This window comes from Chelon labrosus (assembly GCF_963514085.1).
Source record: "Chelon labrosus genome assembly, chromosome: 15".
Taxonomy (NCBI): Eukaryota; Metazoa; Chordata; class Actinopteri; order Mugiliformes; family Mugilidae; genus Chelon; species Chelon labrosus.
In genome coordinates this window covers 4,883,533-4,906,040 of record NC_140348.1, presented here as the reverse complement: position 1 = coordinate 4,906,040, position 22,508 = coordinate 4,883,533, and the positions used below count along the sequence as shown (strand labels likewise).

Here is a 22,508-nt window from a genome sequence, read left to right as displayed (position 1 = left end):
GAAGGCAGGAAAATATACTGTAGGTAAATCCTGGTGGGCAAGAGAACTACAACTTGGAAGAAGATTTATTTTCCGGTAAAACAGTAGCATACAGCTAAATCTACACATGCATGAGGTGAATGTTCTGGAGTGAGCGACTGCAATAGAATTTCATCCCTGTGCAACCTGGGCGTTTTAGAAAGAATAATGGACTTAAATTGTGTCCAGATGTGCATGCCTGACTGAGGTCAGTCCACACAGACTCAGTGCTGTAACTGCATCCAAAGGTGCATCCATTAAATACTGAGTAAAAAGGGGGTGGTTACTTATGTAGTAATCAACATTTTGACCCCTATGCAGTTTTTAAGAGGAAAGGCTAGTCTGCACAAAAAATGGCAGCCACAGCAACTCATCGCTGCAATAATGATTAAAGTTTGGCTAAAAACAAATAAATGCTACAAGAAAACAGTAATACTGACAGCTGCGGTCTTGGTCCAACTGAAGTTTATTCTGAACATTGAAAGACAACAACGTACATCATCTTCTACAGTGATAATTAACAGCAGGCTGCCTTTATCGCCCCCCTTAGCACTCATATATTAACTCTCAGATAACAGCAGTATTATACACAACCTGGAAGGTAGACAGTAAGAACAGGTTCATACTGGATTAATTTCAGTACAGTGTGGAAAGAACGGGGTTAACAGTACAGAGGGATGTGAGACAACTTCATCATCATCATCATCATCCATCATCATTAGCTTCGCTCTGGGGATACACCAACATTCATTCACACCTTCCTCTAGAGTCAAGCTGCTGAGCCTTGCTGACTTCTGATTGGACAGTGGCTGGTCACTAAGGTAACTGTTGTCTCAGTGTAACCGTGGCGTTTAATTAAAACCACTAACTAGATTTACTGATCGGCCGAGTAGCTAGCTAACTAACGTATATACAACCTTGCTGAGCGACCCAGATGGGATTGGGATCTGTCCCATTGACTGATGCGGCGGCCATTTTGAATACTCAGGTGGGCGAAGTGTACATGGAAGATTAATGCTGCCTTTAAAGAAACTCCTGAGTTTTCAACATGGGAAACTGACTTCATGATATGCTCAGTTATACCTAAAACAGTGAACCAATAAAACAAATCAATAAAACATCTTATGACTTTTTTTTTCTTAACAAGAACAAGGAGGCTAATTCCATGATGTGCTAGCTTGTCAATGAAATGTGCAGCAACATACGTGTATTATTATCATTTTAAAAAAACAACATCCCTCTTTAAACAATTTGATCTCCAAAAAATTTCACTAATGTTAAAAATTTTCACACATTGTGAGCTACTCTTAGCATGCTATAGCTAACTAGCTAGCCATTTTCTTGCTAATTTTAAGTCATTATGGCTCACAAAATGTTGATGCAGGCTATGTTTACACAGTAGCTAGTGTTCCACTGATAAGCAGAATAAAAATGCCTCAATCAGAACAGACTGGCCCAATGAGGAAGGAGCTTTCAATCAGACTGAGAGGACTGATATGAACCTCTGAAAAGCCATTCAATAGGAAAATATTAGACCATGTAAATAATAACCATGTAAACACCTGATCTGATGGCTTCTCTGGTTGGAACAACTTCATTCTTTCTGAGCATGTTTATTCCACGTGAGGTGAACATCATATGATGAGTTTCCAGGAGGAAAAAAAGAAGAAAAAAATAGTTATTCAAGTAACGCTACAAAACAGAAACATCTTGGTCATCTTCTTCTATTGAATTAAATCAATTTCTTCTTCTTTCTTTCAACTTTTATTTCTGGTACGTTTGCCGCTTCACAGCAGCAGAACCACTTTGTCAATAAAGATGTATAGTGGCCATTGTTTTAGGGAATGTAAAAACCTGTATCATTTTATGTAGCCATCCATGTGAAGAGTTAAGGTGGAAATCTCTGATAAGAATGAATTCAATCAGAATGAAGAAACATTGTCCATGTAAACGTAGCCACTGTTGCACTTGGTGACAAGCTTATTTTGACCCTGGATTAATCCAACAACAACAAAAAGAATGAAATAGTCCGCCACAAATGCATTATTACCTCTTAATCGAGGTACATTTTCGAAAAAACCTACACTGCCCATGTTGAAAAGAACTGTCTGCTTTTATCTTCCACGTAAATGTTCCTACTCTGAGTACTCAGAATGGCTGCTGCATATTGATATAAGTCAGTCGTGTCCTGTTGTGCTCTGACATCGGCGATGTTAGAGCACCACAGGACAGATCAGTCTGCTTTGAAAGTGCTGGGAGAGCCGACGCAGAGTAAAGTTGCTCCCTTGGGGTTAAAGTGTGGAGATGGTTCCTATAAAATACATTTAAGCAGTACCGCATGAGCCTGTTTGAGGGCCCCAGTCCAGCGCTGGGCTCTCAAATTTGTTTTCCTTTCCCCTGCATAGTGACGGCCACTGTGACAGCTCAACACACAGCAGCAACGTTACATCAGAGTTGAGACGCGTGAAGAAATCTCCCCTGTGTGCATCCAACATAAAAAAAAATAAAAAATAAAAACAAAACAATGCAGAAAAGTTAAGACATTCTTCTTTACAGTACCTCCGTTTAAATCAGCTGTCACACCTGTTCCCTGGGTGACTGTGTTTCAGCCATATTATTATAATTAATGCATGTGAAAGGGACATCTTGACATTAGTCTGTAATTCATTCACACCGGACACTTGTCATTTAACGGGGAGTAAAATCTGTGAATAGTTTCAGTTTATTAGCATCGTTAGCACTTCTCCTTAAATCTGTACATATGTAGCACTTTCTGAGATAATGTGGCAAGTGTTCAGTGAGCAAAACAAAACAGAGAAACAGACTAAAGGATTTCACAATGTCAAGGTCCCTATACATGCAGTACCTCAAATCTATAAGCCTGGAGAAAGACTTAAATAATAAAATGTTGACTGAACCGTGCCTTTAATTAGCCTGTCCACCTCGACACTCGTACGCGCTCATTCACACCGGCAGTCAACCTCACACACAAACACACAGGTTTGGGTTTGCTTGGGCAAAAGTAGGAGGGCTGGGATTGTCACTGGAGTGTCTGATGAAGCAGAAGTAGAGAAAATAGTAAAGACCTGGATGATCTCAGAGGCTGGACCAGACTGAAGGAGGACACAAGCAGACTGGACTGGAACAGGAAACAGATTTTGGGTTCTCATTGCTTGATAGTGCCACATGATTCATGCCTGATGAATGAACACCTCCTCTTGGTGAGCATCTGTTAGATTGGTACGTGTTACTACAGGGAAAGCACCAAATTTAAGACATGAAACTATATGTAAGACATTTGTGATGATATTAAATAAAGAGCTGACAGCTGCACTCACAAGACTGGCAGAAATGCATCAGGCTGCCAGTCATTTCCAATGAAGATATGAAGCTACACGCTGAACCCTTGACACTGTGTGACGCCACAAACAGAAGATGAACTGGCTTCAACTTTTGTCAAGCACTCCAATGACGTGGGTCATGAGTTAATCTTTAAAGAGATGGTGACATTCAACAACGTCAACAGGACAAGTAAATGGCCGCGCTTGGTACATTAGAAATCAAAATTGAGCCAGCTTCAGCTTTTTTCAGCGCTCCAATGGCGCAGTTAGACGTCAAACAATCATATGTATTTGTTTCACCGGGTTATTTTTTTAACAGAAGGACGACACAGCCATGTTCAGGACCCCTTCAGCAATACATGACAATGTAGTCAGCCACGCTTGGCTGTTAACTTTTGTTAATTTATTAAAACAACAGAGACCCGGTTGTCGGTTTCTGGAATATTAATCTCTGAAAACTGAAATGAGACAATAATTGCTTTATTTACTGTTTCACTGTAACGAAAAAGGCTCAAAAGACTGTTCAAATTTGCTAGGACTGCACCTGAAAGGAGGAGAATATGTCCGAATTGTTTGCAACAATTAAATGCAACGTTACCACTAAAACTTTCCGAATAAAGCTGTTCATTAAGCCAGATGACCCAAGTCATTAAAAGATAGCAGAGAGCATAACTGCAGTGTTCATACCAAAATATCTGTGCTGTCTTTAGCAAATGGGGTTCAATGATTATGTCATACTAGAGGAATCAGCTGATATTGTATTTCGAACAGAACCTTTTCTCGTAAAATATAAATAAACTCTAATTCAACTTTCTGACCTTGGTCCTGCCAGATGTAACCAAAGAGGAGGTAATCCGTCATCCATGACAACTGAATGCTAAGGTAGCCTACAGTTCATCTTGATAATTTGTTGTTTAACATGATTACACACAGCTTGTATGTATGCACTGAGAAATGAGATACCAGTCCAGTCTTCCTGTCCAGTCTAATCCAGCCCAACTGTCTGGTCCAATTTAAATTGATTGGTTCTAATCCTGCCCAGGTCTCACGGTTCCTCAAACAGCTGGAGGTCCAGCCTGACGACGATCTCTCCCGTGGGTACCTCGTGGAGCAGCAGCCTCTTTGTGATTGGTCCTTTAGAACCCTGGTCCTTTTTTATTTCAGCCAACCGGATCTCCGTCCTGCCCAAGAAGTCTGGAGAAAGGAGAGACGAAAGACAGCGAGAGGAAGAGTGTGATAAAACTGGAAATGAAAGCCATTATCGATCCTGGAGGACAGGTGACGTTTAAATCAGGGTGCAAACATTAGCACTGACCGTCAGGGGAGAACTGGTCCCGTTCAAACACAGTGACACAGAGAACGTCCTGCTCCAGGTCCTTTATAAAAAACTGACAGTTGGAGTTCCACTTAGGATTCAACGTGTCCTGCAAAGAGAGAAAAATTATTAAATGCTGATTAATGATAAATGACACCGCCATCCAGCAATTTTAGGAGTTGATTGACTAACAATAGCTTGTGGTGTACTAGAGATTAATATCTACTAAATGACAAGACGATAAGATAACTGATACATTGATGTAAACAAACAAAAAGGACAAGGTTGAATCTATATTTACCAGTTTAAAGATATTTTTTCAGCCTTATTTTTATAGTGGAGTGAGACAAGAAGTGATTGGGGTGAAAGAGAGGCGCTTTGAGTACCAATAGGTAGAAAAGCACTATATAAAAGCAAGGCCATTTACCATTTACCATGACATGCAACAATGAAATAAATCTAAACCATAACTGTAGTAAAAGTTATCTTACCTGCAATGTTTTCGTGATATGGCACTGGGAACCCATGGTCACCTCACAGTATGGGTTACTCTTTCCTGGAAATACAGACAAGGATGCTACAGACATTATATTGATAATCAGCATCGGTGTCTTGAAGCTAAGACAAATGCTAACAGCTAGTAGGTAAGAAGCCGGATGAAAAATGTAAACACGTACCATGAGAGCGGCAAGGTTTGAGCTCAATTCCCTCCACGATGTTGACCATCAGTCTACCGATGCCTGTAGCCCTCTGAGAACGCACTGAGACAGACACAGAGACGTTATTTCTGGACATTATGAAGCTTGAGCATTGGCCATAACATTATGATAGCTGAAGAGAATACCACTGATTATCTGGTTGTCATGACAGCTGTCAGTGGGTGGGATATATTAGGCAGCAATGTTTTGTCCTCAAAGTTGATGTGTTATAGAAGCAGGAAAAACAGTAAAGTGGAAGGACTTGAGAGACTTTGTTAAGCGCCAAATTGTCAGAGCATCGCCAAAACTGCTGCTCTTATTGGTTGTTCCTGGTCTCTGTACTGTAGCTCAAACTGCTGTAGGTTAATGCTGGTTGTGATGGAAAGGTGTCCATGTTGACTGCTGTCCAAGCTGGTGGAAGCAGTGTGAGGCTCTGGACAATGTTCCTCTGGGAGACATTGGGTCGTGCTGTTCAGTGGATGTTACTTTGACATGTACCTCCTACTGTACCTACGCCTTGCTGCTGACCATGTACACCCTTTCATGGAAACCTACAACCCTGCAAGTACAGTTGGCCTTGTTTCAGTCTGTTTTTGGACATACCATGACGTGGATGACTGAGAACCTTCACTAACTTTAATTCCCTAATGTCCTCTTTCAGCAGGATAATGCTAACCCTAAACATAACCCACAGAGAAGAAGTGGTTTAAGAACGGTTTGAGGAACACAACAAGTTCAAGGGTGTTGTTCTGGCCTCCAACTTCACAGATCTGAAAATAATCCAGTATCTGGTCGATGTGTTGGAGATACAAGTCCAATACATGGAGGATCCACCTCTCAGTTTGCAGGACTTCAAGGATCTGCTGCTAACGTCTTGGTGTCAGATGCCACAGCACACCTTCAGAGCTCTAAAGGAGTCCATGCCTCGACAGGTCAGGGCTGTTCTGGCAGCAAAACAGGGACTTAGACAATAGCAGGGAGGTGGTTAATTTAAGTGGCACAAATACCGAGATATGCCTTCTCCCTCTTCTTCTTCTCCGTCTCAATGAAGAGCTCCGAAGCCGCCTTGATTTTCTGAACCCATGCCGTCCTGCAACAAAGTCAAGGGAAACTCCTGAGATAAAGCTGGGTCGCCACAAAATTAAACAGGTCTTAGAAACACTAAAAAAAAAAAAAAAAAAAAAAAAAAAAAAGAGTGTGCATCTGCTTGTCTTACCTTTCATTTATACTTTCAGCTCTGAGTGTGTAAACTCTGTCTATGTGCGAGATGTGGAACAGCGGCTCATCTCCTGATGGGTCTGTTGGCAGCTTCACTAACACTTCATTTAGAAAGATTGGCTGAAAGGGACAAGAAATCTCTGTTATTACGAGTCAGATACGTGAAAGCTGTTTCAAAAAGGCCAGATGAGCATAAACAGTGAAAATACACTTAATGGCCACAGCGGGACCACAATTATGTGCACTAGGTGACTCAGGATGATGCATCGCCATCAGGATGGGGAACAAAGTGACTTTTAACATGGTGTGGTTGTTGCGGCCAGTAATTTCTGCTGGGATTTGGTTTACAGGGAAGGGAAGAGCATCTTTGAAGGCACAACAACCTTGAAGAAGATAGGCCACAGTAGCAGGAGACCATACCAAGGACCACTCCTGTCAGATAAGAACAGGAAACTGAGACTACAACAAAACTGGACAATAGAAGATTGGAAAAGCACTGACTGGTTTGACGAGTCTCTGTTTCTGCCACAACATTTAGATGCTCGGAGCAGAATTTGAAGTACACAACACAAGAGCATGGATCCATCCTGCTTTGTATCAACAGTTCAGGCTGGTGGTAGTGGTGTAAGTTATGTGAGGGATATTTTTTTCCCACGCTTTGGGCCTCCTTGGTGCCAACAGAGTCGGGTTTAAGTGCCACAGCACACCTGAGCATTGTTGCTAACCATGTCCATCCCTTCATGAACTCTTTGTACCCGTCTTCTGATGCCTACTTCCAGCAGGATAATGCTTCATGTCACAAATCTAAGTACACTGAGTGTACTCCAATGGCCTCCACAATCACCAGATCTCAATCCAATAGAGAGCCTCTGGGTAAGTTTTGCAGCATGTGTGCCTAATCATTGTGCCGCATTTCCAGCTGTTTTTCATGCTGCTTTAATTGAAACTAAAGCTTGCAAAAGTTGCAATAAGAGCGATATGGAACGTACAAGAATCTACATCAGCAATAATAACGAAGAAGCTGTGTTTTAAGTGACACTAAACATGGCATGGTTGTTGGTAGGAAATGGACAGGTCTGGGGGTAAACAGCTGGACCGATTCAAGGTGAAAAAAAGCAGCAGCAACTCAAATAGCTACTTGTTATGAGCGAAGTAAGTAAAGGAGTGTCTCATCTCATCTGAATCTATGCGAACAAGAATTAAGTCAGTTCCAAAGACAAAAAGTGGGTCCAACCCAGTACTAGCAAGGTGTACCCATTAAAGTGACCCCTTAGGGTATCTTGGTTGCACAGCAGTAAATAGAATGTGTGTCATCTCACCGTCTTGTACATGCGGTATTGTAGGTGTGTTTTTGAGGAGAACACTTTGTCCGAGCCAGACGAGCCCAGAGGTTTCGTCACCTGCGAGAGGGCGGGAAAAAAACAATTAAAGATTTATTGATATGCTTCCTTTCAAAATAAAAGTCCTTTCAAAATGAAAATCACTGGAATTAGACACGGTTTTGAAAAGCGTATGCTGATGAAAGATGGATTTAGGAAAAGCTCCCAGACTAACCTGTGTTAGCAGCAGGAAGTCGTTGAACAGGAAGCCGTAGAGCTCTTTGCTGCTTTTGGCTTTAAACAGTTTCCCGCTATGGAGGAACTTCCTGGGGCCGAGACAGTTGGTAACAGAGTTGAACACCAGTTGCTGAAGGAGAGAGGACATGATATCATTTTTAAATATTTTTTAATAGTTTAGGCTACAGTATCTTTAAACAGTTTTTATACTGACGGTAAGTGATTATTGATAACGTGTGGCTCTTTGTTTAACTGCCCCGAGGACCAAAGTGAAGCAGTTTTCTGTGCATATAGCTTTAGCAGGAACAAAAGATGTCTGCTGGTCTTACTGTTACCTCCGTCAGGCCTTCACACTGAACATGAGCCTGAATCCACTCCAGCCGATCCGAGTTCTCCTTCTCCCTGACGCCCTCGTTCACCTAAAACACACAAACACATGCTGAAGGAAAAAAAACACACAACACACGTCTAAAAATGTCCAGCCAAATTCAGCACCAAAAAAGAAATGCTAGTTTATATGGTGCCCGCTCAACCAGCTTACTAAGACCCCATTCATTCCTTGCAATAACATCTGTCCTGGACAATCCGAGTGCAAATGGGCAGCTTAAAGTACAGGTATGAACACACCCACAACGTACTGGTAGGGTGAACACACAATGAGTCCTGGGTCACTTTAAAGACCACCTACTCAACAATGGTGCTTGTGCGTAAGCAGAGTTTTGCCTCATTCAATCAGAAAAAACACTCAATCACTATTATAAATGATTGACTGAAAAGGAAAAAGGCACCGTAAGTCATGTCTGTTCATTAGCCTTTTAAATTAATTTGTCCTTGTGGCATGTACAGCTTGTTCCAAAATGTGCGTCATGTCCCCAACTCTTCATGCCATGATGCACATGCGACAAACAACACCATCTATGGTCCAGGTCCAGCAGTAGGTAAATAATAAATAAATATTAACAAGAATTAACAAATGGAAGTATTTCAAGTGAGTACACTGTGTGTGATGTCATTTTAATCACTGATACGACCATGTTGATGGACAAGGAACCCCGTAGAGTTAAGATTTTTCTGTCACTGTTTCCAACAGCACAGCGGGGAACTTACTGTATGGAAGCTTCCAGGGTGCGAGTTATAATATGAGCTTTGTGCAGGTAGTAAAATAACGGTTTTGTGAGATAAATAAATGCAAAATAACTTAATGTTTGTGCTTTCAGTGTGAGCTAGAGAGACTTTACAGCTGGTTCCAAAATATGCGTCATCTCCCCAAGTCATGACGCACGCACAAAAGAACAGCAGTTTGTGGCTATGAAACAGACGTAGCAATCCATTAGAGGTAGCAGAGGTCATTTAATATGCTATATTACTGCGTCCCAAATGATTTCAGTGTTTTTTTGCAAACATATTGCGAAACTGAGATCAGATCTCAAGAGCTGGCTGGGAACGTAGGTTAAGATGCATTTTAATGAACGTAGTAACTTAAAGCTGGCCACTTGCAATCGGATTGCCCAGGACGGATGTCAATGTTAGGCCTCACTGCAGTGTCGCAAGTTCAATTTCAGCCTCCACTCCTTTGCCACATGTCATCATCCCCCATACATTGCCTCATTACTCCCAGTAATAATGGCACAAAAAGCCTGCCCCTCCCCCCAACAAATATACAACAAACGAATGCTAATGAGTTAAATTTGAGAGTTTGACGTGTATTAAACAGGCCACCGTATCAAAGGAAAGCATGAAACATTGTTTTATGATTAGGATAAAAGTCTAAATCTAACATTAAGATCGTGAGTAACAACAAGCACGTCGAAGCATGTGTTTGCGTGTTCACCTGTGAGCACAGCTCCTCTGCTTTCTCCAGAGCAGCTTTCAGATGGCTGTGGTCTGGATGTGACTCTGGAGTGTTTTCTAAGATCTGCAATCATTAACAACAAGGGACAGATCAGTCAGTAAGTAAAGGACACGCAGATAACTGTATATGCAGACGTGACTTGAGCGTGTGCATGCAATACATACATTTTTGATGATGAGTGGGTAGCGGGTGACTCTCTGCATGGGTTTGAGCAGGAAACTGGACAGAGGCATACCCTTGCACCTGGGGTCCATGGCTAACCTCTGACAGACGGAGAGAGAATCAGAATCAGTCACTTTTACATCCAGAGTGGCCTTTAAATCGTCCCTTTTACGCACTTGTTGTAATGAAAATTAAAATTAGATGTGAAACCGACAAGAGCAGAATTGATTTAAGGACATGTGTGGGAGTCATTGGACTTTTCAAAGCAGGCTTTTAAAAGCAAAAATGCACGAATTCAAACCATCAGCTATGAAAGTATTAATTCTGTGGACACAGTTTCTACCTTGAGGAAGTCTTTGATCTCAGGGTTGTCGTCTGTTTTCTGTTGGATGAGTGTGGCTCCGTTCAGCTGACATGAACAGAATCTGAGCACAAAAGAAAAAAAAAAAACACCTCGTAAAATTAAAGGCAAACACTTAAAGAAGGGGCTCAACCAACTTCTTGATCAACAGACGACAGACGCAACCTGATGTACGGCTGCATGTGAGGAAGCTGGTTGGTCAGGATGTCACCGATCATCTTCACCGGCATCCGATCACCCGACATCTTCTTCCTCACTCTAAGAGCCCTGCAGGCAAATGATCGGTCATTCAGCAAAAAGAGCCCGCACCAGATAGACGCCAGCACCAAACTTCATTGACTTTTAGGTTTTGCAGTGAAAGAAAGACGACAGCTGACACTTGTGTTTCTTAATGGAATGCATTTGTTTTTACTTCAGCAGCTTGATGTTGCACATGATGAGCTCCTTCCAGTTGACGAAGATCATGGCCACCTCCTTCTCCGTCAGCAGCTCGCACTCCAACAGAGGTTTGTGGAAAATCTGCTCGGACGCATGCACAAAAGTTACTGGTTAGGAGAACCGTGTGGGGGAGAATTTATATATAAAAGAATAAGAAAGGCCACCTTGAAATTGTGTTTTCAGTACCCAGTTTGCTGATTATTTAGGCTGTTTTACTATCCAAATAAAACTGCAACTATGTTAAGTAACCATAGATGCTGTTTCTGTATATTCTATAGCTTACTTGAAAAGTGACACTGAAGCTTTAACGCATTAAAACATCTCTAAACTCTCCTATTACTTGGATAGCCGATTCACAATAAGTCTAAAAGGAATAAATTCTATGAATAAGAATAAATTACATGTATTTTCCAAGGTTCATAATATCTTAAGAAGGCTATGGAATGTGTACGAGGCCCATGTGGCACAAAGGTGCAATTCCACAAATGGCCACTCGAGGCATCCTCCCAAAGTGAGTCAATGCCCATAGACAGTACACCTTCACAGCAGAAATACAGTCAGAATTTCTCTATTAAATGTACTTGCAAGCCACGTCCTTTGTAAGCACTTTAATATTGTTTTTGTTTACCTCTGTGACGAGCTGCAGGTCATTGACGTAGTTCTCCTCTGTGACGATCAGCTCGTGGATGTAGCCCTGCCTCTTCCTCTCCATGGGACTCAGCATGTCGAGCAGATGGAGGTCAGCACACCCTGAAATACAAAAACAGCTGTCAATCAAAGATCCTCAACAACCACCTGAAGGAGCAAAACGAAAATAAAAATAATACCCGTACCACCTGCGTTAATACATACCTGAGGTCAGCGTTTAGGCATTCGGAGTAACCCTGGAGGAGAGTATGTCAGTCTGTGCTGTGTTCAGCAAAACCCTGTATGCAAGTCTGTGTGTATTTCTGTCATTCAAATCATGTGTGGGTGTGTTTAGATTAAAGAGGAGTTTATTTAACAAGGCTCATGGCTCAGTTTCTGTCAGAACAAAAAGGCTTCTTTTACATTTTCCTACAGTCCTAAAGTTTATTTTATGGACGTTGTTTAAGTGAATGGGATTGTTTTGTGAGTGCATGCTGTAAAGTATTGTTTATGTATGTTTGTACTTTATTCTTTCAAAAGGCCGCTGCATTTTGGAATTTCGTTGTATCATGCATACAATGACAATAAAATCTTTTCTATTTCTATTTGGCCAGACTTATGTATTTATTGAAATATTTATGATATATTTATGATACTCGTTGCATAAGTTTGTTAAAGATTCGGAGCAAAAAGTAGAAAGATCCAATTTAACGCTACTGACTTCTAGTGACAGATACTAAAACTGCAGCGTCTACAGATTCTGTAGATGTGTTTTACACGCCTCCAATTATGAACCAAGATGTAACTGATCTCGTTAAACATTCTAATTGAAAACAATTAAACTGCAGAAATTTGAAGTATGAATATATAAAATTATTAACGTATTTTGCAAGAAATTAAGCAAATGTGGGGGGAAAGCGCAGTTCCTCAAATGGCCACTTGAGGCTGGCTCCAAAAAAAGGGTTCAGCTTAAGCTACTGACTCATGGTGACAGATACAAAACTGCAGCCTCAATAGTTAAAAAAAAAAAAAAAAGTGTTATCACTCAGAGCATTTCAGCCTACAAATATTAAACCAAGATGTAACTGACCTCTGTTCCTAAAACATGTAATTCTAGGCAAAACTAATAAAGCTGCAGTTCCTCAAATGGCCACTGGAGGCTCCAAAAGTGAGTAAATCCCCATAGGCCGCAGACTTAAACAAGTTAGCAGTTGACGTGTATGATTATGTTGCTGTTACTCTAAGGGCCGCCACAACGATTTGATTGATCTGGTGGATCTTCGTTGGGCATAATGAATTCCAAACTGACTCCAAATTTAAAATTCCTCCACTAAATTTTTGTGGACAGGGGAACTCGGCTCCATTCTCACGCCACCTTGTTGGCCATTACCGAATTAGTGAAGGAGTCAGGCACAGACGGCCAGAGACGCCACACTGAGCTTCACTAGCAGTCTTCAGGAAACCTAAGGTTGATGTTAGAGAGGGTTTGTCTATCTTTATATACAGTCAACAGGTAAAAATGATGTTCAACAAAGTTTTGTTGGCGCTCATCTACTCCATTTTCAGTCACTAGAAGGCAGAATAAATGCATAACAAGCTTACTTTAGGAATAACAGTTCGGTGCATTTTGTTGCTCTGTACCTGTACATGTGTAATGACAATAAAATCGAATCTAATCTAAAATAAAACCTTTAATTAAGGGTATTTAAAAGGTTTAAAACTCTATATTAACTTTAACAGGGCATTTCTTACATTTGAGGACGATGTGTCTTGTTAAGAATGTGTTTGTGAGGATGAGTAACAAGGCCAGTCGACTGCAGTCTGTCTCAGAGTGTTTAATCAACAGGACCAGTCAGATTCACCGCTTCATTAAAATCTCCACCCATAAAACCTCAGGGCATTTCTACTCTCTGCGTTTGCTGACATTCTGTACATTTCATTCATTCAAACGTGTCTATCCATCACGCTCTTTTGTATTTCCTTCTGACCGCAAAATTCCTCATCCATGCTCTTTATCTTCACTTACTCATTCACTCACTCATTCACTCACTCGTTTATTCATGCAGGCACCGACACCAAGTGCAGTCTGGTTACATTTGGCTTGGCTGTTAATCCATTCATCAGAGTTGCTATTTATAACCATATGAAGCATCACCCATTAACCATTCATAGATTAAGTATAGATCATACAGGGCTTTTATTTTCTTAATAATAAACCACACTAGACCAGAGCCGAGCTTCAGAGCAAAGTGTTACAAATACTAAAAAATGTTAAAAAGGTAAATGAATCCCTCTTTCACCTGCAGCATTATGAGTCCCCCAAAATGCTTTGAACGTAATGCTAACAGGGAGGAAAATGGCTGCAGATGATGGGATCGCACAGTAACAGGAAGAGAAACATTATTTTTATTAGACAGTGCAACATGGTGTGGTTTAGCTCTGGTCTAGATGGCTCTTTTTTCTAAACTAAAATACTCCCTCTGACTGTGAGAGGTCTTGACCATCGGTTACCAAACAAACAACTTCCTCCCTGACCCTTAAAACTTGGATACAAACAAAAAAAAAACCCAGTTTGTTAAAACCACCGATGGTCTTGACTCGTCAACCAATCAGAGTGTTTCACCTCCAATACTGACACACCGAGGAGCCAATGGGATCCAAGCAGGTTAACAATATTAATGACTCTATTGCCTCATGTATTATTATTATATATATATATAAAAAAAAAGTTCAATAATCATTTCATTCATTGTTTGTGTTTCTGAGGGTAAACATTAACAAAACAAAAAAAATCACAATACTGTCAACTGAATAAACTAAACAAATCCAATATGGCAGTTAATACTAGTCTGTTGCTATGCAAACAAACAGAGAGGGACAGGCAAATATACTTGGGATGTGTATCGCCATGGTAACTGGAAATATACAGTAATGTGAGCTGCTTGAAAAGTGATGCTGTGCTTTCTACACACAGAGCTGCTAATTCTATTTAAACCTCAAAATTCAGTGTCCCATTGGGGTGAAATGATTGCACGTGTCGAGGGACGGGAAGCGGATAAACTTAAAATCGGATGAGCTCAAAGACTTTCAAAAGAGGTAAAGCTCAAATTAATTTAAAAAATATCACCCATTTGTGATATTGAGCCACAACTAATAAAAACTGAGATGTTTAAAGGAGTAATTTGAGGAAAACTCTAAGTTCAAAATTAAGCTGGCACAGCTGAAAGGTCATTCTCTTTGTTTAATATGTGCAAAAACACGATCTAAAAAAAACTTTAAACTCGTGTTCTACGGGTTAGCTTTAGGGATTATTTTAGCACTTCCAGTCTTTATCCTATGCCGAGGCTAGCCACTTCCTGATTCGTCTTAATTTCCCAAAATGTCAAAGCACCCTTTGGACTGGAACGACCCAAAGATGGGACGACAACTCGTTCTGTTTGTGACGAATCGTTCCACCCCTGCGCACTTCAGTACCAAATCCGCCTGCGTGTCAATGTCAGTGTCCGTCATCTTGGTCTTAGCCCTTCATTCAACAAGTGTGACTGCATCCCATCACCATAGCAACAAACAAAAAAAGCAGTACACATGTAAACAAAAAAACAAAAAAAAAAACAATAAACGGATCATGTAAAGTTAATACATGTTCAGAAACTACAGATAAAAACATAATCACCGTGTTTAAACTCTGTACCATGTTGTTCTTTGAGTGTAATTTGGTTAGCTGGTATGCTAAGCAGTTACAGCATGGCTATTTTGTCTTAGCCTCAGGCTGAGTCCCATTCCGGTCGCACTGCTCCCTCCTACGCTTCCTTGCCTCCTTCCCTAGTGGAAGGAAGACGCGAGAAAAAAGACTAACAGGAAAATCATAAAAGGCAGCAGCGGTGTGGATTGAAACTTAGCCTTTAGCTGCTGTGGGACACATCTCAATACTGCCTCATTTCCTCTCCTCTCCTTGGGAGTGGGGGGTAAAACAAGAAGGAGAAAAAGAGGAGGAGAAGAGGAGGAGGAAGAGGAAGAGGAGGGGAGTCTTTGGCATTTAGGAGAGGAGAGTAAAAACACTGAGACTTGTCCTCCAGCAGATAGTGGGTCTTTCTGTGGAGCTGCGGGATGGGGGGGGGTTAGTGAAAGGGGGCAGAGCCAGCGCTTTTGACTGACAGGTGAACGAAGCTGCTGGACCAATAGGAGCAAGGAATTAAAAAATAATAAAAAAAAAGAGGAAGGAGGGGGATGAGATGAGCAACTGATTCTAATGACAGAATCTCCCATAAAGCCACAAAATGACCCACTATCCACCTCACCACGCTGTGTGTGTGTGTGTGTGTGTGTGTGTGTGTGTGCGGGTGTGTGTGGGTGGGTGGGTTAGGTTATATACAGCCTCTGTGATCCCGTCAAAAAGATGTTCACCGGTCCAATCTCAGAGAAAGAAGTTCAAATAGTCTTTCTTCAGTCTCCTCCTCCTTTTCCTCCCTCACCTCCTTTTCTCAAGATCTCGGATAAGACAGAAAGAGAAGAAGAAGAAGAAGAAGAAAAAGAAGAAGAAGAAGAAGAAAAAGAAGAAAGGATGGAGGAGAAGAAGTAAGGAGGCCTGACTACTGATCTCCCTCCTGTTGAACAGTGCTGTTTGGAGCCAGAGCCTTAGATAAACAGAGTTTGGCCAAGTCCAGTCAGAGCCATGCATAGACAGTTCTCGCCACCACTGGGCGTTTTTAACGTTACAGTCTGTCTGTGTGTCTGTCTGTCTCTCTCTCTCTCTCTGGCTTCTACTGGTGGAGAGTCGCCATTTCCGGGTCATGTGACCTCTTGCTGCTGTCCCATTGGTTGAGTGGCCTAGTGGGCGTGGCCTAGTGGGTCTCTTTGAGGGCTTTGAGGAGAGGGGGGTTCTGGGTAATGATATGATCCTAGAGAGAGGACGACAACAACAACATCAACAAAAACAACTAAACAAAACAACAACAACAACAACAACGACGACGACGACCAGTCAGGTGCTAGGTGAGTGGAGCGTGCAGCAAGACAAGAGAGTGTGGAGGTGTGGCTTAAACTGGCATAGAAATAGAGATTGTAGAGCGGGCCGCACGTCAGCAGGCATTTGTACATTCATTGATTAACTATAATGTCACAATGGCAGCTTTTAATTTAAACTGCAATCACTTTCATTAAACTAAAAAACTAAAACAATGACAAAAAAATAAATAAAACAGTTTTTTTATCATCAGATGGCGGCAGTTTGACCAACCAGAGAGACTTCAGCCGTCACACAAGTAGTGTTTTAAGTGTCCTGCATGTGTCGCCAGTCTATAACAAAGTATGACATTTTTGAAGTTTAGGTTTTGAATCTTTTGAAATTAAATGCTTGGCCACATTTGGAAAACTTATGGGAAAAAAAATAAAAAAATAAAAAAATTGAACTACCGTTTAGTATTTTCTTTTATTTGAAGAGAAAACAAATAGAAAGTTAATTGGGAATTTCATTTTTAAGTTACTTAACAAGCAAAATGTGCCAAACCTGCCTGAGTCAAACCCTTAAAGAGTAGGATTCTTTAATATCAAATTTCTTAATTAAATTTCACTGCAAGTTAAAATTGTTTAAGACTTGAAAGTGAAAATCTTCCTCAATTGAACAAATAACAAAACGACAGAAGAAGCTCCCAGATTGACTGTTGAACTAACAACTTGATAATAAACTGATTATTGACTGTTCATATGACCCATGACCATGCAAAGTTTCCTCTTTATTAGTCTGTATTTAGAACCGCATGCAGCTCACGACACGATTCCACCCGTGGTGCTGTCAAATCAAAAACCTGCAGTCCTAATACAATATTTCGCAACATTTCAAAGCCAAAGCCTTAATATTTTATTATTTTGCTCTAATCTGTGTATAGCTGATAGTCAGTGACAGCGGATAGGCAGTGAAACGGAATTTAATTCTAACTTGCACTGCTGGTGTATAGCTATGAATGACAATTACAAAAAGTCTAAGCCTAAGAGTGCATGTAGTATTTTGCGTATGTTTGTATTTTGTTAGTTTGTTGTGACGCATGAAGGCTTTTCTGTTTCTTCTGTGTTTTGTTAATTATTGGCATCTTTTATATTATTTGTTGACATTTTATGAACATATACGGTCGGTGTTCTATTGACCGATATATATGTGGGACTTGTTTCAGAAGCAGCAGTCTTAATCTTGTTGTATGTTCTCATACAATGACAATAAAGCTTATCGTATCTTATCTCAAAGCAAATAAATGTGGCAGTATTTGCAGGTCTAATCCCTCCCTCATGTCTATAATAAAATCAAATTAGTGTGTTTTTACTGTGCAGGGACACACTAGTGCTACAACACTACAGCCTGCATCTCTCTGCTCCGCTCTAGAAACTCCAAGTCTATGGTGGATCATGCTCAGAGGACACATGCAGGGAGAGGGGGAAAAACCTGTAACACTGATGGGCGCAAATATACAGTAAACAGACATGCATGCACATACACGCCATACGAACACACACACACAGACACCACCCAGAGGTGGTGCATGACTGGGAGGGTTTCAAAGAGGCCCAAAGGAGTGTTGGAGGTGAAAGGTGAAACCAGCCTTGGGTCAAAGAGAGAGGGACAGCATCTCCACACCTGGCTCTGGGGTGTGTTTGTGTGTGTGTGTGAGGCAGAGTGTTTCTTTATTTTTTGTTAGTATGTTCCTTTTAGTGTGTTGAGCACTAAGTGAGGTTGTGTGTGTGTGTGCGTATTTACTTACACTGCGTGCTTGGGTCAGTATCTGTGGTGAGTTTCACGTAGTTGCTAGGGAACAGACCCTCCCTCCCATTGAGCTCTCCTTTCCACCAATCACAGTCGTCTTTGTTGAGCACCGTGATCACCTGACCCTTCTGAAAGGCCAGCTCGTCGTCATTCTGCGCCACATAGTCGTACATGCCGATCACCTGGCACAGAGCTTCGGGACCAGAGACGAAGAAGACGGACGCAGCGTTAGCGTTTTCAGCTTTAAGGTGACAAAAAGATTGGGTTTTTTACTTTCCTGGTATCCAAGTTCCTTTGAGTTTCAAAACTTTATAAAGAAGGTATCAAATCTCACAGCTGAATTTTTGAGAAGCAAGCCCTGCACCTCCTCGTTGTGTGGGAACTGTGTGTTTTGGTTTATGTACCTGTGCTGGCAGGAGTCAGTTTAGGAGGGGTGGGTTCTGTAGGCGTCGTCTTGCTGGTGCTGGGACTGAGCAACTTCACATAGTTAGCTGGAAACCAGCCAATCTGACGCTTCTTCCCCCGCGCCTGGACCAAGAAGAACCAAGCATGCCGTTAGTGAACAATCAAAATGTCAATAAATTTGTGTGAATAATTTCACAAATTATCAATTTAATTATTTATCAAGATTCTTTCTGCCGATATAATGATCTAACATTAACCAAAATGCATTTAAAGCCGAGAATGGCTGTGTTTGCAACTTTTTCTTTTCTATAACTTAAGATTTGTTGGCTGACCAACTACCATTTCTCTCCCGAAGTTGTTTAATTGTCTTGACAAAATAATGAACTCATTGTCTTGAGATAACCTCGCCCTTCTTGACTTCCTTTTGCACAATGTCACAGATTTTTAGTCGATAAAACTGGAACACAATTCTCTACCTCATTTCATTTTATCACATAAAAGGCCAAGAAGATATTCTAGTTTGCGCTTGCGTACCTGAAGCTCGCCCTCCCACCAGCCTCCCGGGTTCTTTTTCCTGATGAGGATAAGCTGTCCTGGAGCTAACGTCAGCTGCTCTGCTCCTGTAGCACTGTAGGGGGCGATCACCTGAGCGATCTCTGAAGGGTTTGAGGGACAAGAAGACAAAGATGCAGTTAGTTCTGCTCCTGTGCCTTTAACAAACTTGAATTCATATTTATCGAGCAGAATTGTGCATATTTTGACAGAAAATGGACTGGAATAGCGTCATAGTATAAATAAACACTCACCAGGTTTCTTCCCGAGGCTGCCTGTCTTCCCTGCTGGTCCCAGAGACTACAGACAGAAATTAAAAATCAGTACAAATATTTTTCTTGTCCTGTGGAAATACCCAGTTTAGTCCAAATGATCTTTCACCTCTGACGATGAGTCCCGTGGTTTGACATAGTTGGACGGGAAGACTCCAGTCTTTCCCCCGACCATGCCCGTCCACCAATCACCCTCTTTCCTGGTCACCATGACAATGTCTCCTTGCTGGAAACTCAGGTCCCCCTGTTCATTGCTCTCATAGGTATACATGGCCACATATTCTGTACAGGTGGACAGAGTCAGCGACAAAGAGAAAACAAGACAGAATTCTTTATTTAAGCTACAGAGTAAAAATAAGTCAGCATTAAATAAGTACTGTAATAGAAAACTAAATACAATAGAAGTCATAAAGACTAGTGAAAACTCCTACACAAAATTACAAAAGTTTGAAACTCATTGTTTAAGTACCACCCAAGGTAGGGAAGAGAAACAAATAACCTCAAAGGGAGACGAGAGCTGCTGCAACAGGTGACCACTCAGGCACCGCCGTCCTAATAGTTAAACGCTTCTAACGCTAATTAAAACATGCAACAACTTGTGTTTGTGTGTTCTTACCTTCTCCAGACTCAGAGGGCTTTGTTGGGGAAGGGGAGGGGCGTTTTCCATTGGGTGGGCTCTCCGAGACTCCAGATTCACTAAGAGAGACAAGGACAAAACCAATATTATTCATAACACAATACAATTATTATTATTATTTTTAATAAAAGCAAAGTACTGTTACTACTATTACTAACACCATAATCATCTTTAGAGTCTTTTCATGCAAGAAGACGATTTATCACTTCACAATCATCCAAGTGAAGAATTTATGTTTAGATTTGAATGCTGTTTGAAGCTCCTCAGACAACCAGATGGTGTCCAGCCTAGAAGTTCCTGTCTCTATATAAAGATGGATGGCATGCCACCACTTCCTCCCACTGTGTAAAAGTGAAGCCAAAATATTGTGAAAATGGACGCTGTCATCTTGCACTGTTGACACCAAGTGCAGCCAGTCTGTGGTGAATCTCACAACACCTTTTGAGCTTATCATACCCCAACAGCTACGTCCTTGACAAGGGACGTCCTAATCAGTCTTTTTGCCCCCCCGATCCTGATCTTTTAATATTGGCTCCGTATCTGAAGACTGTTCTGATCTTAAATAAACTCAATTTCCTCCCCTCGAGATGCATAAATGTTTTTCTTCTCTTCCTTGTATCCTCCTAGATCACTTATGTGACTGTATTAAGTTCAATAAATACGGTCAAAGTTAATGCAGTGTGGAAAAGGGAAGCTCGCACCTTGGCTGCAGAAAACCTGTGTTCCAGAAATGGATTGGTCAATCAGCACCATAAACTTTGTAACCCTCTCTGCAATATTTTTCTCCTTGACTCTGTCTCCAGGAAACTTTTCTCTTCGTTTAAACACAGCGTTTAGGGTTTGTTGTTTCGGTGCAGCGTTTGCCTGAGTGTACTCCATGGATTCTGTTTTGAATTATTGTTTTTGGAGGTGGTGAATCAAGCTGGCTGTATTGAATGATGATCTCCCATTACCACCTTAATAAACATCCACATTACTATCTGACTGACTTCATTTCCCAAGTAAAGTTCTTCCACACAGGAGACAGGTTTAATCACGATTTTGCTTCTTATATGATTTTTGGCAGCTTTGACACGAGCCAACCTCCATTAAAACGAAGAAGTTTTGATGCTACAGAGACGTGATTTTGGTTTATGGCAGACTTTAAATAAATAACCACAAAAGATCAGGCTTGGCTAAAAGCCAGATCCAGTCATTTAAAAAAATGCCTGGATCAGCCCAGATACCGATCAAGACATTACTATTCCTGACCATCTTGTGCCGACATGGATGCTCGTTGTGCTTTAATTTCTTAGATAAGAAACTACTGCTTATCTCCCATAGATTGGTTGTGGTCAGGCAAGATGGTAGCGTCCATTTAAAATATCTTGGCTTTGCTAATAGGGAGTTATCACTGGTCCATCTTTATATGCAGTTTACGGTCCTGTCTAATGATCGGTAGCTGCCCTCCTGCTAACAGTATCAGATCATACGAGCTGTAGAAAGAAGTGAAACCCGGTACTATGTAGAGAGGAGACCATCTTGAAGTTCTAACTCCAAAAGCAAACCAGTATGGTAAAGCTAAAGTAGAGTAATAACCTGACAGCAGAACTCTGTTTTTCTGACTGGTCTGTAATCTGAGGAAAAAAAAGAGTGAGCTCCCAACATAGATAAACTCATGATGGACATACTCAGTGTGCCTTGACACAGCTTATTTAACCCTACCTAGTGTTTTTGCTGCGTGCTGCGATGCCAGCAGGGGCCGTCATTGTGGCAGAGATGAGCTTCACGTAACTTTTGGGAAACCAGCCTCTTTGTCCAGTCTGAAGTTCACCTAACCACCACATGTCCTGCTGCTCCAACACTGTGATTATCTGCATTAACAAGAACATTAACACTATCAGATCAGAAGGAGAGATGAGTTGGTGAGCAGAGAGAGAGAAAAAAAAAACTGCAACAAGATCTCGACCTCATTTTTGTTGAAGTTGAGGTGGTTGTCCTTCTTGGCTCTCCAGGGATACAAAGCCTGAGCTTGAAGGCCCTCAACCTTCTCTCCCTGACAAACACAAGCAGCTGGTTAGTACAACCACAACTGAGCTGGAATAATTATAATAATCTTACAATTAAAGTTTGGTTTTATGAACTTGTTACCTGTCCCAGTACAGGAGAAGGAGAGGAACCCGTGGTCATTGTGGCGGGCGTGAAGGCGGAGCGCTGCCGTAGCTGTGCTGAAGGAACACTCAAAGAAGGGTTCTGATTAGATGAAGAGGTCGGCCATGCATCCCATCCCTCGCTTTCTGATTGGCTGGCCGTGTTAGAGGGCCAA

The 22,508-nt window shown here is 41.4% G+C and overlaps 1 protein-coding gene across 1 annotated transcript in view; it reads right to left on the bottom strand.

Moving 5' to 3' along the window:
* Positions 1-92: 92 nt before the first annotated feature.
* The window catches only part of itsn1 (intersectin 1 (SH3 domain protein)), a 46,657-nt gene continuing 24,241 nt past the window's right edge, over positions 93-22,508 (bottom strand). The window contains exons 24-47 of the mRNA XM_084561369.1: positions 22,334-22,508; positions 22,152-22,238; positions 21,908-22,056; positions 20,183-20,262; positions 19,676-19,848; positions 19,549-19,594; positions 19,277-19,398; positions 18,742-18,865; positions 18,336-18,578; positions 11,588-11,709; positions 10,934-11,040; positions 10,687-10,788; positions 10,504-10,585; positions 10,163-10,261; positions 9,978-10,061; positions 8,482-8,565; positions 8,145-8,276; positions 7,910-7,990; positions 6,589-6,710; positions 6,380-6,462; positions 5,352-5,435; positions 5,166-5,230; positions 4,675-4,783; positions 93-4,553 (exon numbers count right to left, since the gene is read on the bottom strand). Coding sequence (XP_084417495.1) covers positions 4,405-4,553; positions 4,675-4,783; positions 5,166-5,230; positions 5,352-5,435; positions 6,380-6,462; positions 6,589-6,710; positions 7,910-7,990; positions 8,145-8,276; positions 8,482-8,565; positions 9,978-10,061; positions 10,163-10,261; positions 10,504-10,585; positions 10,687-10,788; positions 10,934-11,040; positions 11,588-11,709; positions 18,336-18,578; positions 18,742-18,865; positions 19,277-19,398; positions 19,549-19,594; positions 19,676-19,848; positions 20,183-20,262; positions 21,908-22,056; positions 22,152-22,238; positions 22,334-22,508 — 2,704 coding nt within the window. The 3' untranslated portion in view covers positions 93-4,404. The remainder of the gene's footprint in view (positions 4,554-4,674; positions 4,784-5,165; positions 5,231-5,351; positions 5,436-6,379; positions 6,463-6,588; positions 6,711-7,909; positions 7,991-8,144; positions 8,277-8,481; positions 8,566-9,977; positions 10,062-10,162; positions 10,262-10,503; positions 10,586-10,686; positions 10,789-10,933; positions 11,041-11,587; positions 11,710-18,335; positions 18,579-18,741; positions 18,866-19,276; positions 19,399-19,548; positions 19,595-19,675; positions 19,849-20,182; positions 20,263-21,907; positions 22,057-22,151; positions 22,239-22,333) is intronic.